Source organism: Lepidochelys olivacea (assembly GCF_965140295.1).
Source record: "Lepidochelys olivacea isolate rLepOli2 genome assembly, chromosome: 24".
Lineage (NCBI taxonomy): Eukaryota > Metazoa > Chordata > Testudines > Cheloniidae > Lepidochelys > Lepidochelys olivacea.
In genome coordinates this window covers 9051337-9067261 of record NC_140434.1, presented here as the reverse complement: position 1 = coordinate 9067261, position 15925 = coordinate 9051337, and the positions used below count along the sequence as shown (strand labels likewise).

General features: G+C 56.5%; 2 protein-coding genes across 4 annotated transcripts; one reads left to right on the top strand and one right to left on the bottom strand.

The window, feature by feature from the left end:
* Positions 1 to 220: 220 nt before the first annotated feature.
* Positions 221 to 8244, bottom strand: LYSMD1 (LysM domain containing 1). Its single transcript, XM_084613253.1, has 3 exons — positions 7678 to 8244; positions 3955 to 4271; positions 221 to 2069 (listed from the first exon to the last, which is right to left on the bottom strand). Exons 1-3 carry the CDS (start codon positions 7855 to 7857, stop codon positions 1910 to 1912), a joined length of 657 nt encoding a protein of 218 aa, XP_084469379.1. The 5' UTR covers positions 7858 to 8244; the 3' UTR covers positions 221 to 1909.
* A 426-nt stretch (positions 8245 to 8670) lies between these two features.
* On the top strand, positions 8671 to 15721 carry SCNM1 (sodium channel modifier 1). Of its 3 annotated transcripts, none has more exons than XM_084613944.1 (8): positions 8671 to 8803; positions 10553 to 10623; positions 11843 to 11931; positions 12288 to 12385; positions 12467 to 12567; positions 13461 to 13648; positions 14237 to 14363; positions 14832 to 15721. In XM_084613944.1, the coding sequence occupies exons 1-8, from the start codon at positions 8753 to 8755 to the stop codon at positions 14929 to 14931; spliced, it is 825 nt and encodes a 274-aa protein (XP_084470070.1). In that variant the 5' UTR covers positions 8671 to 8752; the 3' UTR covers positions 14932 to 15721. The 3 variants fall into 3 exon arrangements, with proteins under 3 accessions (XP_084470070.1, XP_084470071.1, XP_084470069.1); XM_084613945.1 differs by having other exon boundaries at positions 13440 to 13648; positions 14837 to 15721; XM_084613943.1 differs by having other exon boundaries at positions 13440 to 13648.
* The last annotated feature ends 204 nt before the right edge of the window (positions 15722 to 15925 follow it).

The window sequence follows — 15925 nt, the reverse complement described above, 5'->3', positions numbered from 1 at the left end:
GCAATCGAGAGCCTAAGACAAACGACATATCCGCCAATACGGGCCGCACACTGCAACGGAAGGCAAAACATCTAGCGACTTCTATGGGAACAGGATCTGACCCATTTTTGGAGCACTCCCCGCTGACTGCCACTGCTGTACAAAGGCCGACCCAACCCTGCTTTGTGCCTCACCAGGGAAATAAAGGGGAGGAACAGAAATGATTTACCACGGAGCCATGTTGCGTGTTTTGTTCAAAGAGCAATCAGGATGGAACACTTTTATTTGCAGGTCCCTTAGCAGCCGGCCGATCTCAATCTTGAGCCTGAAAAGTACCTGGCAGAGTTATTTAAAGAGGATCTGGGCCTCTCAGCTGTGAGACGGCTTTAAAGAGGAACCCAAGGGAGGGTTTTATTTTTAACTCCGATTCCCTCTCCAGAGCTGGGCCGTACTGGACAGCGAAGAGTTCCAAATCAGTACGGCTGAATTAAACAGACGAGCAGGGAAATCGGAATCCAGCTTACCTGCCCCACACAGAGTCTGGGGCTACTGGCTCAGCTCAAGCAGCTAACGCCTTCCAAAGAGGGGCTGTTCTGGGAGTCCTCCATTCACCCCTGGCCCACAAACGCCAGTTACAAGCCACTAGCTGTCCCTGCCCTACCCTCCACCTGAAACACCAGCTTGGGAGCTGAGAGTCAATCTGAGTGTTTTCCCTCTCACACCCAGTAACAAAGAGACAAATTAACAGGCGATCAGCAGCACTAGTCTCTCAGGGGCCCCATACAGCCCCAGTGGGGCCAGATGGGCGGAAAGGATTGGTCAGCCCTTGGATTAATGGCACACAAGGAGGGACAGACCCCGGCTCCCTCCCCCACAGCTGGACTGGCACTGCTGGGCTTAGGGCCAGATGCCAGCTCCCTCCCCCAGAGCTGGGCTAAGAGGAATCCTAAGCAGTGAGAGGTCATTGAGTAGCTCTGGCAGACTCAGGGGACAGATCCATGGGGAGTGGGGGTGGGAGGGGTTGTACCCATCGCTTTCGGGGTGAGGAAGCCAAGCAGCATATGGAATTCGCCCCCTTGGCCCCCAAGCCAGGTCCCAATGGAAAGACTTGGGCGGATTTCGGCTCAGGCCCAAGGGGCTGGGTTTCAACACAGCAGATACTGAGCCCTTCCCATGAGGGAGTTGAGCATTATCAGCCCGACCCCTTGTGGGCTCGCTGGCGGTGATGCTGACTCTTGCCTGCCAGGCATCCTACGGGATCAGCTGCCAGGGAGTCCTGCCATCCCACAGGACGTCAGGCTTGTGAAGGTACCTGTTTCATTTAAGGCCAAGGTCCCACAACAGGAAGAGCAGGGAGGGCTGCAGGTCGGGTTTGAGGGGCATCAGTAGATGATGGGGGGTGGGGCAGGGCGGAGGACCTGATCCCGAGGCCTTTCCCTAAAGTCTGAGCGGGGGAGCCAAGGAGACCCAAGGGGGTTGCAGGTGACCTGACAGGACGGGACAGGGAGAGGCTGGCATGCTGGGATGGGGAGCTCTGGCTGCTCTAGCCAGGACTGAGAGCCCGGCAGTGGGAAAGGCCAGCAAGGAGCAGAGCAGTGCAGAAAAAGCCGGACATTAGAGCGTGCCGCCAAGACACCTCCGCCCCAAGGGGGTGCTCTGCCAGTCACCCCCATAACACACCTCAGTGCATGCCCCCCCCCCGCCAGAGAACGTCCCCCATACACCGATCCCTCTGCAGCCAGCCCATCCCTCTGCAGATTGGCGCAAAGGCGGGGGCAGCGGGAGGGCTCATGCAGGCTCTTGCCAGGATCAGGGCCGTAGCCCTGGCAGGGCCGTCACAAACCCTGCGCCGCTCCCACTTCTCCCCGTGGCTGGACGCGCCAGCTAGGACGGGAGAGGCGAGTCCATGAGGAAAAGAAGGCTCCGCCCATCAGAGCTTGAAGATCTCATCCTCCTGGTCCCGCAGCGTGGCAGCCCGGGTGGTTTTGGTGAGTGGCACGGGGCCCAGCAGGGAGCGCTGCTGAGCGTGAGGCGAGGGCTCGCTCTGATAGGAGCAGGTCCTGCTGGCTCCTGGCTCAGCCCTGGCGATTCTGCGGGGAGAGAGAAGGGAGTTAGATCTTGGACGGGGAATGACCACCGCAGACGGGCCCTGCTCAGGGATCCCCCCAGCCATGCCCTCCTCGGGGGGGGGGGGGGGGGCTGAACTGACACACCACCCTGTGCTGGGGCTGGGAAGGATCCAGGGAAGAGCCCCCTTTAGACACACTGGGCCAGCGCGGGGAGTGGGGTACCTAGGGGTGCAACGGACCAGAGATGACAGAGTACAGATGGGGAGGGTGTAGGGAGGCCTGTATAATCCCTGTGGGATCTTTGTTCAAAGCTACAAAGTAACCTAGGGCTGGAGTGAATCAGCAGAGCTGTGGGGAGGATGCCATGGGCTGGGACTTCTGGGGCTGGGATTGAGGGACGCTGGCACAACTGGGGTTGGGGGATGAGCGCAGGGCTGGGGTAGGAGGGGGCTGTGGGTCAGGATTGAGGGGCAATGCCCAAGCCGGAGGGTTGGGGCCCAGGGCTGGGGTAGGAGGGGGCTGCAGGTCAGGATTGAGGGGCAATGCCCAAGCTGGAGGGTTGGGGCCCAGGGCTGGGGTAGGAGGGGGCTGCAGGTCAGGATTGAGGGGCACTGCCTGAGCTGGGGGGCCAGGCCTGGGATAGGAACTGCAGAGATCTTCAACGCAGGCAACGGCGCCCTCTAGTGGTCACAGAGGCTAGTCAATGGCAAGCAGCGGCCGGCTCCTTAGCCCAGCCAGCTCCCCTAACACAGTCCTCAGAGGCCCAGCTGTGCCAGACTCCCAGGCCAGGAGAAGGGCATTCCCTCTACAGCAGCCGACTGAGGGGAGACGGTGGCCGCGGGCTCCTCTGGCTGTGCCCTGAGCTAATGCACTGGCTGTTTAACCCCCCTGCAGCACTGCACAGAAGGGAGGAAAATAACTGAGCGGCTTCTGTCAATCCCCGTTTCCAGCAGCACAGGGAGGTCTGCCCCACGACCCACAGGGAGGTAGGTGCTGACAGCCTGGATCAGACCCAGGCCCCATCCAACCCAGCATCTCCCCCTCCTCCAGCAGCGACCGACGGCCGTTTCCCTGGAGTAACCCAGGAAACATCCCAGTGCCCCCCATGAATTCCTTCCCACCCCGACGCCCTGCAGCGAGCGGCACATGCCCGGCAGGACACGAGTTCCTGGCTCTTATCTCTTGCCCGCACAGCGCCAGTGGGAGATGAAGTTGGGGGAGGGAGGGGCCCTGGGAACAAACAGCATCAAAGCAAACATGTCTGTGTGTGCCTGGGTTGCTGTTTGTCGCCTTCAGAGAACTCCCCACCGTGCACGTCTCTACTCCCCCATCCTAGCTGCCATGAGCATGGCACGTAGTCGCCAATGGCACCGGGGGGGGGGGGGCAAAGCTTGAGGCTACGTCACCTCCCCGCCATCAGCAAGGAACGACCCCTCACTCTCCGACCTCCATTCACTACAGCCCCTGCCAGGGCACCGCCCCTCAGGCTTGGGGACCCCTGGGTAGGTGGGTTTCTTGGGGGGCTGGGGAGGAGCAAACTATGGGGCAGGACATGGAGGATCTCACAGGCTTCGGCGCTGGGCTCTTTTACTTTGACAAGCATGGCGCCTGATTCACTGGGGCTTTAATTTCTCCCTCCCCGCCAAGGGGCACGTAAAACCTGAGCGGGGGGTACTCAGGCATCACTGCGTCCCCTGCAGGAGGAAGCTGGCACTTGTGGGGTCACTTCGCCCTGTAGCAGCCCCACAGAGGATATAAGCGCTAACCCAAGGGCAGCCAGGGGAGATTCTCCTTTAGCGCAGCTGGCAGGGGCCTACGAGCAGGTCTGGGGATTGATCCTCTACCCATACAGCCCGGGCACTGCATTAGTGGCTTGGCGCGACAGTAACCTCAAGGTGGCACTTACGCGATCTCCCCCTCCCGCAGCTTCTTCACTGCAGCCTTCTTGGACAGGCTGATCTCCAAGTCGAGCTTCCTTAAGAAATCCGCGGCCGAGAGGTCGTGGCAGGGGGTGGCACCTGTGCTGGTCACAGGGCCATTTTTTAGCACCGGCTTCTCCTCCCCTGTGGCAGGCCGCCTGGCTTTTTCCTCCGCCTCCTCTTCCTCCAGGTTTAAGCCGTTCGCCATCTGCTTGGGCTCCACCAGGATGGGGATGTGCAGTGTCGTCTTGAGGAAGATGGAGTCACTGGTGTACAGCCGGTTCGCCCGCTTAATCTGCTCCATCTGGGAAGAGACCATAAGCACCTGTGACCCCTCCAGGCCTGGGACACACGTCACCAACCCCCTTCTCTATACACCAGGAGAACAACAGCCTCTGATCCAGGGCTTGTTCCCTAAAGCTCCTTTGCAGGCTGGACACCTAATATCATGGCACCACCGAAATGGGGTGGAGGGCACCAGTAAGCAAACAGAGCAATGAGGGCAGGCATGCGCATGATGTGATCTGGGCTGCGGGTGCCGGGCTCATGCTGGCAGGGAGACGGGTTAGGGGGTTGCTGGAACCTGAATGCCACGATAGGAGGGGGAGGGAAACTGACCAAGCCCCTGGAGGATGGTGTTCAATGCAGCCAGGCAAGTACTGTGCTGTCCCAGTGGCTAGAAGAGAGGCGTGCCATTGTTAGGCAGGGAGGACCCCCTAGCACACTTGCCTCCTACGCTCAGCCAGGGGTGGATGAGGGAGACAGGCTGGGAGTCCACCACCATGGCACGTGCCGCGACTCCAGCCCAGAGACCGAAAGACCCTCCCTTCCGCCTGACTGGTGGCTTGTTGGGCTCCTGCAAAATGAGCTGGCAGGTTCTCAGCATCTGTCACACAAACACAGCTGGCCCCCCTGGCTGGCAGCCCCAGAGACAGCTCCCCGCTTTCCCAGCCCCTCCAGCTGCAGGGCAGGAGCACACCAGCAGGGGGCAGCATGCATGTGTCATGGGGAAGACTGAACTGGTGCTGTCAGGCTGCAGGGCCTGTCAAGATTCAAACTGCTACACTCCCAGAGTCACTCAACAGCCATCTGCTGCCTGATCACAAATGCAGGCCCCGGGCAGGCTGGAGGTGATACGGGGCAAGCTTTTTCTGCAGCAGAAACTGATCTCTGCCCCCCGCCTCCCTCCCCGAGAGCCACATGAGGCCAAAGGAACAGAAAGCTGCAAAAACAGGAAATGAGAAAGATGTGAGAGCGGTGTGTGTGTGTGTGTGTGTGCACACATTACCAGGGTCACATCAGCCTCACAAGGAGGCAGCCGCACGCACAGGGGATCAAGAGGAGACAGCGAGTGCAGGGTCGGAGCCCTGATCCTGCATGAGACTCCAGACATTCAGCCCCGCGTGCACCCCCCCTTACCGCCACACCCCAGGGACTCCAGAGGGGTGCCCGCTCAGAGTTCCACAATCAGGGTGCTGGATTGTAGAGTCCTAGGGGTGGGGACTCGGTCTCTGATCTCGCAGCCAGTCCCCTGGCACTGCTCTGGAGCAGTATCAATTATTAGGGTTCATTATGTGTTTTGGAGTAGCCTCAAACAAGAGCCAGGAGTCCTCACTGTAGGGGGATCAGAGGTGCCTGGACTCTGGAGAGGTGACTCCTCCCAGTGCCCCTTTTCTTAGGGGTGCTCATGACAGGACCCTCCCTGCTTCACCCCAGACACTCGGCAAACAAAACTGAAAAGGGGTAACGCTAAATGATTCGGCAGAGCTCCTTTTCCAAGACACACCAAGCACTGTACAAAATGGGGGGGGGGGGGAAATCAATCTGGAGCCAAGCTGCAGAATCAGGGCCTACAAGGGGAAGAATGAAAGTCAGGACGCATTAGGAAACCCAGGGGAAGGATTCACTCTACAGATATAATTGCTTGTTTCGCACATTTCTTGAGGGGATCCCTTAAGAGCGTCCTCAGGAGGGCCTGGAAATGGAGAGCTGGCAGCTTGAGGAGCATTCACCAGTGCTGTGGCAATTTGAAATCAGATAGCTAGCGCTTTACCAAAGATAGGTCAATAGCAATAACTTGGTTTTTGTAATAGAGAAACTGAGGCCCAGAGTGGGGAGTAGAACCCAGGCAGGGTGGATAAAAATCAATGATTTTTTTGTATTAAAATTCCTTTTGAGGAAAAAACCTATCTAAAGATAGTTTTAATTAAGACACATTATAGCTCAGATATCTCATCATGGATTAGGGATTATAAATTCTAATTCTATAATATGAGAATATATATTCAAGTAATGTTCAAGAAAAGTTTTGTAATGAGTTCTAATAGTTCATGGATTAGGAACCCAATTTTGTATAGATAGAAAGATTAACCTAAACAATTTACCCATAAAAGAGACCCAGTTTGGGAATAAGAACCATTCAAGAAATATGTTTGCTGATGATGTTTTAAAGAAAGTCACACCAGTGAACTGGTGGAAGTCACTTAAGCACTTGGATTCAGAGACTGCTGAAGTGATAATCTCACTTTTAACAGCAGTAGCTTCTTCTGCCGGTGTAGAAAAAATATTTTCTTCCTTTGGACTAATTCATTCCAAATTGAAAAGAGTACTTGTGGCACCTTAGAGACTAACCAATTTATTTGAGCATAAGCTTTCGTGAGCTGTAGTGATGAAGTGAGCTGTAGCTCACGAAAGCTCATGCTCAAATAAATTGGTTAGTCTCTAAGGTGCCACAAGTACTCCTTTTCTTATTCCAAATTGAGAAATTGTTTGGTACCTGAAAAAGCAGGAAAGCCTGTTTTTCTTTTCCAGATTATGAACAAACAGGAAAATGAAGGTGAAGACAACTGAGTTATCTGCAGAAACCAATTTTTTAAGTTTCTCATGTTGACCTGGCTGACATGGTCGATTTTTTTTTTTGATGGGGTGGGGGTTTAACATTCATTTATTTATTTTAGCTAAAAACAATTTTTAACCAAAACAAACCTGATTTTAAAAAACTTGAATGTTTAACTAAATTCAAAAATTCATATGCTTGTTTTGGTAAAATATTATATGTTTGCTGTTGAAGAAAAAAATCCAGAATACTTAATGTTGTTGTTTTAGTTAAATAAAACAATTTAAATGTCTGTCTGGTGAAGTTCTCCTCCTAATACAGCATGGCAAGAAAATTCTCCAAATATTAATGAATAATCTCTTGAATTGGAGATAGTTCACCTCCCAATGACTTCATAAATATCTGCTTCAATTACCTTTGGTAAATGAAATAACCAAACATTCATTTTCTGATATAGCTGTAAAACTAATCTGAAAAGTTTTCAAAATAAATCACTTTAAAAATGTATGGTGTATACCTTCTAAAAATGAAACCTACATCTATCTGAGTTGTGAAGTTGTGTATTAAGGTTATAACAACGAACAAGAATGCACTTTTATGCAGAAATCCATTATTAAATCAAGTCTTCCTGATTAGTGATTTAAATAATGATTTAAGTCAATTTGATGTAAATTAAATCCACCCTGAACCCAGGAGACCTGGCTTCCAGTTCCCTGCTCCATCCACAAGACCCCAGTCCCCTCCCAGAGCAAGGAAGAGAAGCCAGGAGTCCGGAACTCTGTCCCCCACTCTAACCGGGGGACCTCACTGGGGCCCTCCTGCCAGGTCACCTGCACCCCCCTGATTGCAATAAAAAGCTGCCGCGCTGACCTACCGTAACCCCATACTTGAGCGCCAGCCCCTGCAAGGTGTCCCCCGGCTCCAGGCGATGTTCCACCCTCCTCTCCCTCACCGGGGAGCACATGGACTGGACAAGGCTGCCGTAGGACCGGGTCTTGCTGCCGCAGAGCAGCCGAGCCCCTCCAGGGGACCCCTGCCTGGAGGGGGAGGCCATCCCTCCCCCCCCCCAGTCAGTGGGGCACCAGTGCGGGCAGCAGAGGTGCCCGGGCTCTGGGGGGGCTTTCCTGAGGGGTGCTCATGGCAGGACCCCCCTCGAGCAGAGTAAACAGCCAGGCCAGGGCTCCCCCACTCTGAGCCCCCCCCACAACGCTCTCTGCTTTCCTGCTTGTTCGCCCCTCAGCCTTTACTCCAGGGCACAGGCGGGGGGGGGCAATTTCCGCACCCACGCTGAACAGGTGGGGGAGGGGATGGAAGGGAGGTCCCCCAATTTCCTGCCCACCCCTTACACCAGAGAGGGATGGGGGGGGTCCTCCTCAATCTTCTCTGTCCCCTCCCCAGCTCCTTCTTTATTCGGGGGAAGGGGCAAGCCCCCCCGCACCCCAGCCGCTCCCCCGGACCCAGCCACCCCCCAGCGGCCCCTCCCCTGCAGAGCAGCCAGGGCCCGCAGCCTCCCGTGTCGCTCAGCGGGTCCCCAACAGCTGAGCGGGGCGGGGCCAGCCCCGTCCCCCTCCCACCCCACGCAAAGACCTCTGGGACATGTGGTCTCTCCCTGGTTCGTTGCCTGCCCCCCCCCCAGGATCCCTGGCAGCTCCTCCCACCCCATAACCGCGTGGGGCCAGAGAGGTGGCACAATGGGGAACATTCCCCCCAGCCCAACCACAAGCCACGCCGCAGGGGAGAGGGGCCAGGGTCCGGGACTACATTTCCCAGCATGCCCCGCCTCCTCGGCCCCTCTCAATGCTTCATGGGAGGTTTAGCCCAAGGGGCCTATCCGCGCGGAGCGCCAAGAGGCATGCTGGGAAGGGTAGGCCGGGAAGTGAACCAAACCGGAAGTGCTGGGTGGCCGCAGTTCCCATGGTTACCGCGGCCGGGGGTCGCGGAGCGCCGCCATGTCCTTCAAGCGGGAGGGGGATGACTCGGGCCAGCTGAATGTGCTGCAGGTGAGCGGCCGGGTCGGGCTGGGCAGCGGGGTCGGACACCCCGGCTCCGCAGAGCTGTCCTGGGCCGGGGCGCGTCAGGTGCCCAGAGCGACCCCGCCCCGGCTCCCCGCAGCCCCAGAGTGACCCCCCCGGCTCCGCCTCAGTCCCCCCAGAGCCTCCCATCCCTCCCGGCTCCGCCTCAGTCCCCCCAGAGCCTCCCATCCCTCCGGCTCCCCACAGCCCCAGAGTGACCCCCCCGGCTCCTCCTCAGTCCCCCCAGAGCCCCCCGGCTCCCCACAGCCCCAGAGTGACCCCCCCGGCTCCGCCTCAGTCCCCCCAGAGCCCCCCGGCTCCCCACAGCCCCAGAGTGACCCCCCCGGCTCCTCCTCAGTCCCCCCAGAGCCCCCCGGCTCCCCACAGCCCCAGAGTGACCCCCCCGGCTCCGCCTCAGTCCCCCCAGAGCCCCCCGGCTCCCCGCAGCCCCAGAGTGACCCCCCCGGCTCCGCCTCAGTCCCCCCAGAGCCTCCCATCCCTCCCGGCTCCGCCTCAGTCCCCCCAGAGCCTCCCATCCCTCCGGCTCCCCACAGCCCCAGAGTGACCCCCCCGGCTCCTCCTCAGTCCCCCCAGAGCCCCCCGGCTCCCCACAGCCCCAGAGTGACCCCCCCGGCTCCGCCTTAGTCTCCCCAGAGCCTCCCATCCCTCCCGGCTCCGCCTCAGTCCCCCCAGAGCCTCCCATCCCTCCGGCTCCCCACAGCCCCAGAGTGACCCCCCTGGCTCCTCCTCAGTCCCCCCAGAGCCCCCCGGCTCCCCACAGCCCCAGAGTGACCCCCCCGGCTCCTCCTCAGTCCCCCCAGAGCCCCCCGGCTCCCCACAGCCCCAGAGTGACCCCCCCGGCTCCGCCTCAGTCCCCCCAGAGCCTCCCATCCCTCCCGGCTCCGCCTCAGTCCCCCCAGAGCCTCCCATCCCTCCGGCTCCCCACAGCCCCAGAGTGACCCCCCCGGCTCCTCCTCAGTCCCCCCAGAGCCTCCCATCCCTCCGGCTCCCCACAGCCCCAGAGTGACCCCCCCCGGCTCCTCCTCAGTCCCCCCACATCCCCCTGGCTCCCCAAATCCCCAAAGCGATCCCCCAGCTCCCGTCAATTCCCCGCTACCCCGAGCTCCCCCCATTCCAAGAGGGACCCCCCTGGCTCCTCCTCAATCCCTCCCCAAAGTGACCCCCCCCAATCCTCCCAGCTCCCGTGACCCCTCCCCAGCTCTCCCCATCCCCAGAGCAAGCCCCTCAACTCCCCGCCCCCTGGCTCCCTCCAGCCCTCCCACTGCCCTGCAGCCCCAGAGCAGTCCCCAAGCTTCCCTCTCAACCCCTGAGTCACCCCAATGCTCCCCCCCTCACCACTCTCCCATCCCCAAGGTGATCCCCTAACACCTCTTGGCCCTCTCCAACCACCCCAAAACCTCTCGGCCCCTGGCTCCTCTTCCCCCCCACCCCCGATCCCTGCTGCTCTGGGCTCTATTCACAGCATTGCCACTGGCCTGCTGGATTACCTTGGGCAAGTCACTGCCCTGCTCCATGCCTCAGTTTCCCCATCTGTAAAATGGTGATAATGCTACCAGCCTCCTTTGTAAAGCGCTCTGAGACCCACGGATGAAAAGCACTAGATAAGAGCTAGAGATTGTTATTCTTATTGATCTATGGCCACACTGATGCCAGTTGCTCTGCTGCCTACACCAGAGAGATTGATTCCTCAGTAACGTGGCCTGTTCGTTTATTCAGAAAAGAAGAGTTGCAGATCTGCTGGCAAACTACATCCCAGAGGACGAGGCGCTGTTGCTAAGGAACGGCAGGTGCGTTAGACCCATTCAACAGCAAGCAATATGGTTCTGAGAAGACCGTATGCCATAAGGATCGGGTCAAATAAAATCCAACCTCAGCCTAAAGCCCACATTGAAACATGATCCTTTGAATCGGTTCAATTCTTTAATTAGTGTATTTATTTATTCTGAGGACTGAAGCTGCAAAATTGGCAGTGTGGCCTAATGCACAGAGTACTGGAGTTGGAATCAGGACACCTGGGTTCTCTTCCCTGATCTGCTACAGCCTGCTAGGTGTCCTTGGGCAAATCCCTTCATCACTCTGTGCCTCAGTTTTCCGATCTGTAAAATGGGGATAACAATACTGCTCTTCCTTTATCAAGCTCTACTCATGAAAAGCACTAGATAAGAGCTAGCTAGGGGTTGTTATTTGTTATTAAATTCAGATCTGGATTTCCAAGGACCCAGCATTCAGGAATGTTTTGCTCAGGCCCATTATAAAAATAGGGACAATCTGTAAAAGTTAGACCCAGATCTGGATTTCAAACACCACCAAAATCCGGGGTGCTGGGATCTGGGCTGTATATTGAAGCTGATCTGGGTTTTTTTTAATTTTAGTTTTCATTTTGGCTTTGCAGTTCCCATTTCTCTTCAGATGTAAAAGAGCCATACGTCCCCCAGAGAGCCTCTGGCTAATATTACACACTCAGACCGGTTGGCTCGGCATTCAGACTTTTGGATGTCTGTCAGAGAATGAGCACGGTCCAGTGGCCACAGAGCCAGGAATTTTGGGTTCAGTTCTTGACTCTCCTTGGTTCTCACTTACGTTGTCCTGACCTGTTTCCTCAACTGCAAACTGGGGATAACAAAACAGAAGGTGTGTGGTCCAGCATGCAGAGCATTGGAGAGGGAGTCGAGATACCTGGGTTCTCTTCCCAGCTCTGTCATTGACTCATTGGGCAAATCACTCAGTTTCCCCGTGGGTGAGATGGGAATAGTAACACTTAACCTGGCTGCCTGTGCTTTGAGAGCCTCAGCCAGTTACGTTCGTTGAGGTCCCACTGCGCTGGGTGAATCTGAGAATCATGGTAATTTATTCTAGTGGATGTAACTAGTGTCTCTTCCAGCTCAGTGTTACCAACTGCGCTGTGTCTCTTAACGCTGATAAGGGCTGGGGGGCATCTGTCCTAATAGGTGTGCGTGACGGGGGATGCTCCCGGCTTGATGTGACTGTTTTTCCTCTCTCTCTCAGATACGCCTGCACAGTGTGTTTCCACCGTCCAGTCTTTGACACACTTGACATGCTGACGGTCCATAGGGCCGGCAAGAAACACGTAGCTAGTAAGTCAGCCCTAAGGGCTCAGTTCCTCAGGGAGCTGCAGACCCTGGGTAGTGGGGATGGTGCAGGAGGAAGGAAGAGTCCAGCTTCACTCCCAAAGCTCAGGGGCAGTCAGTGGTGCTGGTAGGTAGAAGACAGATTGAGATGTCCCAGCGAGGTTTGGACCTTTATAGTGCTTGGATTGCTCAAAGCCATCCATCCATCCCCCTGAGACACAGCAGGAGGGGGCAGTCCGTGCCACCCCAAACCGACAGCCACTTAGGCAGCCCTTTGGCAGTGTAACCCTGGCTGGGTGGCAGACTGCCTGGCGAGAGTCTCGCGCCTGGATTACCTGTGTCTGTCTCTCTCTGTGTCCCAGGCCTGCAGACGTTCTACGGAAAGAAGCGGTCACATGAGAATGAGGTGCAGAAGCGGTGGCAGCAGGAGTTCCTGCGGGCAGAGGAGGCGGGCACGCAGGTTGGCATGTGCGCCCTATGGGAACCCCTCCCACGACCTTTACCCGGCTGGCTGTCCTGAGCTTGTCTGTGTTTTCCTTAGGATCTTGCGTTCCCTGCACCCTTGCTGGCTCAGACCAGGAAGATTGCCCAGAACGCTTTGCTGAAAGCCTCTCCCTATAACAGCTGCTGCCGAAGGAACAGGTAATACCTATCCGTTCCCTGCCAGCTCGGGTTGAGGGTTCGCCATGGCATCGGGGGCTGGTACGAGAGCCTGGCACAACCTTGGCAAGGTCTTTGCTGCTGGGTGGCGCCACCATCTGCTGGACATCTGCCCACAGCAGGCTTTTCTGCTTTGTTCCTCTCTAAGGGCCATTCGCCCAGTGGGTGTCAGTTAGCATAACTCTGTGGATGTCCGTGGCATGGTGCTGACTTACACCAGCTGGGGATCTGGCCCTGAATCCTTAAGCTGGTCGTTTTCCTGGTAGGCCAGGCTCCGGGTGTAGTGGGAATGATTTCAGAGCGGGGGATTGCAAGTCTCTTCCATGTCTGCTTTATATTTCAGCAGTGGAACGCGTATCATGTAAAGGCAGCAGCTTTGAGAAGAGAGTGTGGTCTAATGGTCAGAGCAGGGGACCTGCGTTCTGTTCCCAGCCTTAGGTGGTTAGGGCAGAGGACTAGAAGAGATGATGCGTGGGTTCTCTTCCCAGCTCTGGAAAGGGAGTGAAGCCTGGTGGCTAGAGCAGGGGGATTGGAAGTCAGGACTCCTGGGTTCTGTTCCCAGATCTGGGAGGGGAGTGGGTCTGGTGGTTAGAACAGGGAACTGGGGATCAGGACTCCTGGGTTCTGTGTCCAGCTGTGCCACTGACTTGGTCATGTCCCCTCCGTGCCTCAGTTTCCCCTTCTGTAACACCGGGATAATATTTATTTTCCTTACGTGGGGAGTTGTGCGGGTTACTCCCTGTCCAGAAATCACTTTGGGGTCCTCTGACGGATGGGGCTCTAGACAGCAAGATACCATCCCTGGTTGTCACTGTGGCTGTGCACAATGGGCAGCTGGTCAACACTAGTCGCAGGGGACCTGCTGTCTGTTTTAGGTCCGATGGCAGCAGCTCAAGCGTTAGTTCTTCTGGGAGGGAGCCTGCTGCCCCCACTGCCTTCGGGAGTGCTGTTGGGAAGCAGCCGGCAGAGCCGGAAAGCTCCGTGGCGAGAGGTGAAGAGGAATGTGCCGCTGCGGACGCCCCCCACTCCATGCGGCTTCCTGGACATGCCAGCCCTCGAGCAGGTATGAGCCTGACAGGCTCTGGGGTCTTGCCTCTTCCACTGAGGCGCCTGGGGACAGTTAAATCGACCATTCACCTGTCTCACTGTAGTGGCTCATATGTTTCTGCAATCCTCAGGAAATTCCACTGCTGTTGTTTGCCTGGTAGAGTGTGGGGCAGGGCTGGGAGTCAGGACTCCTGGGTTCTATCTCCAGCTCTGGGAGGGGAGTAGGGTCTAGTGGTTAGAGTGGGCGGTGGGGTGGGGCTGGAATTCCACACTCCTGGGTTCTCTTACTCTCCCCACCATTTATTTGCTATGTTGCGTTGGGGCAAATCCCCAAGCTTTGGTTTCCCTTGGGGGGTGCATTTCTCATTGCATTTCTACAGTGATCTGTAGTGCCGCTCACAACCCTGAGTGACAAAGTGCCATTACCCCTGTCACATGAGCTCCCTGATCTCAGCCTCCCATGAGCCGCCGATTTGGCTCGGAACTAAGTGCGTCCACAGAGGTGATGAGCTCTCTGCACAGGTGCCAGGCGGTGGGCAGCGATGTTCCATCCCGACCTTCCAAGGCCTCACAGCCTCATCGCGTCCCTTTCTTCTCATTCTAGATTTGCAGAAGGAACCTGCTGCGAGGATCAAGAGAAGCAGCAAAGGAAAATCCTCCTTGTCTCCCCAGCCTGAAGCCATCAGCCCTGAGAAGCGCCAAGCTCTGGAGCACTATCTCCTGCTCAGGAGGTGAGCTGGCTTCTGCTTGTTCCCCGCATAGCAGCAGGGTGCATCGGCAGGGGTCCGATCCCTGGGGCTGAGTGGTAGGAGCTCATCTCAACACTCAGCAAAGGGAAAAGCCCCCAAAGTCCTCTCCAGCCCATTGCTGGGGGCCAGCCCGGGGATATAATCTACCATCTGTCCTCCATGGCTCTGCCCATCTAGTTCTTGGGCTCTCATGCATGCAGTCCCGCACAGCGCTCCTCATCCATCCATCTCCAAATGCTTTACAAAGGGATGGCTTCACAGGTGAAGGGAAACTGAGGCACAGGGAGTGGGATGGAGAGACTGGCACTGACAGAACTGGGTATAGAACCTAGGAGTCCTGTGCCATGTCAGCAGAGAAACCATCTCCTTAACACCATCCTTCAGTCTTCTTCAGTTAGCATCCACCTGTCCTAGTGTTTGTAACTCTCTGACTGTCTGTCCTTCCCTCAGCTCAGGCTGGATCCAGGACACTTCCGGCAAGTGGGTGAAAGACGAGAACGTGGAGTTTGACTCTGACGAGGACGAGCCACCGTCTCTGCCTCCATGCTGACTTCTCAGCCTCTCCAACAAGTGAGATACCCCCAGGAACCGGGCCCGGTACCGAGCAAGGCTGACCGATCTCTTGGGATGAGGCTGGCAGCGGGGGCAGGAACGGCCTGTCTGCATCTTCTCATGGCTTTGACTTGGGATATAAATCACCAGGGAAGAAGGATGTTTCCAAACAATTCCTAGAAACCCCCATCACCGCTTCATTGTATCCACAGACACTGCTGGGGTCACTCACAGTGGGAGCTGTCATGTTGCCACTGCCAAAGGTTCCCAGCACGAGGTCTGCTCTGTCTCTGGGGATGAGCACAAGGGTGAGACACAGCTCTCGGCGGGACACGGGAAAGTGGAGAGTGTCGGAGGAAGTCAGTGCTTCGGGCTCATCTAGCATCTTTCAACCCAGGATCTTAAAGCTTCTCCCAGAGGGAGGAAAGTATCATGCCCCTTTCATGTGGGGAAACTGAGGCACAGACTGGCAGCAAGGAATGGAACTCAGGAGTCCTGACTCCCACTTATGTTCTGATCACTTTTATTAGGTGTATTACGGTAGCACTTAGGCATCCCAGCTGCTGATCAGGACCCCATTGTGCTGGGCACTGCACAGATACAGAACAAAGGAGACGCTCTCTGCCCCCCAGAGCTCACGGGACAATGCTCTCTCCTAACAGGCAATTCTCTGGCCTTTTTTCCCCCGGTGGTTTAAGTTTGTTTTTAAAAAGTCGATCCTCAAATCGAATTGGCTTCTCCCTGTGCTGCAGGGGTGGCTTGGTACATTAAAAAGCAATACAGACGTCTTCTGTTCTCCTACTTCCTGGGGCCTATTCTGCAGCAGCCCACGGGTGAGGTGGCACCTTCCTATTTGCATTACATTTGACGCTTCATTTCAAATATACGTATGTTAGCGACCACACACAGTAACAAGGAAAAGGGTGGTGGTCCCTGTGAGGCATTCCAGGGCCTGAGCACATGCTCAATTGTAAATATGGGAGCAGTCCCAT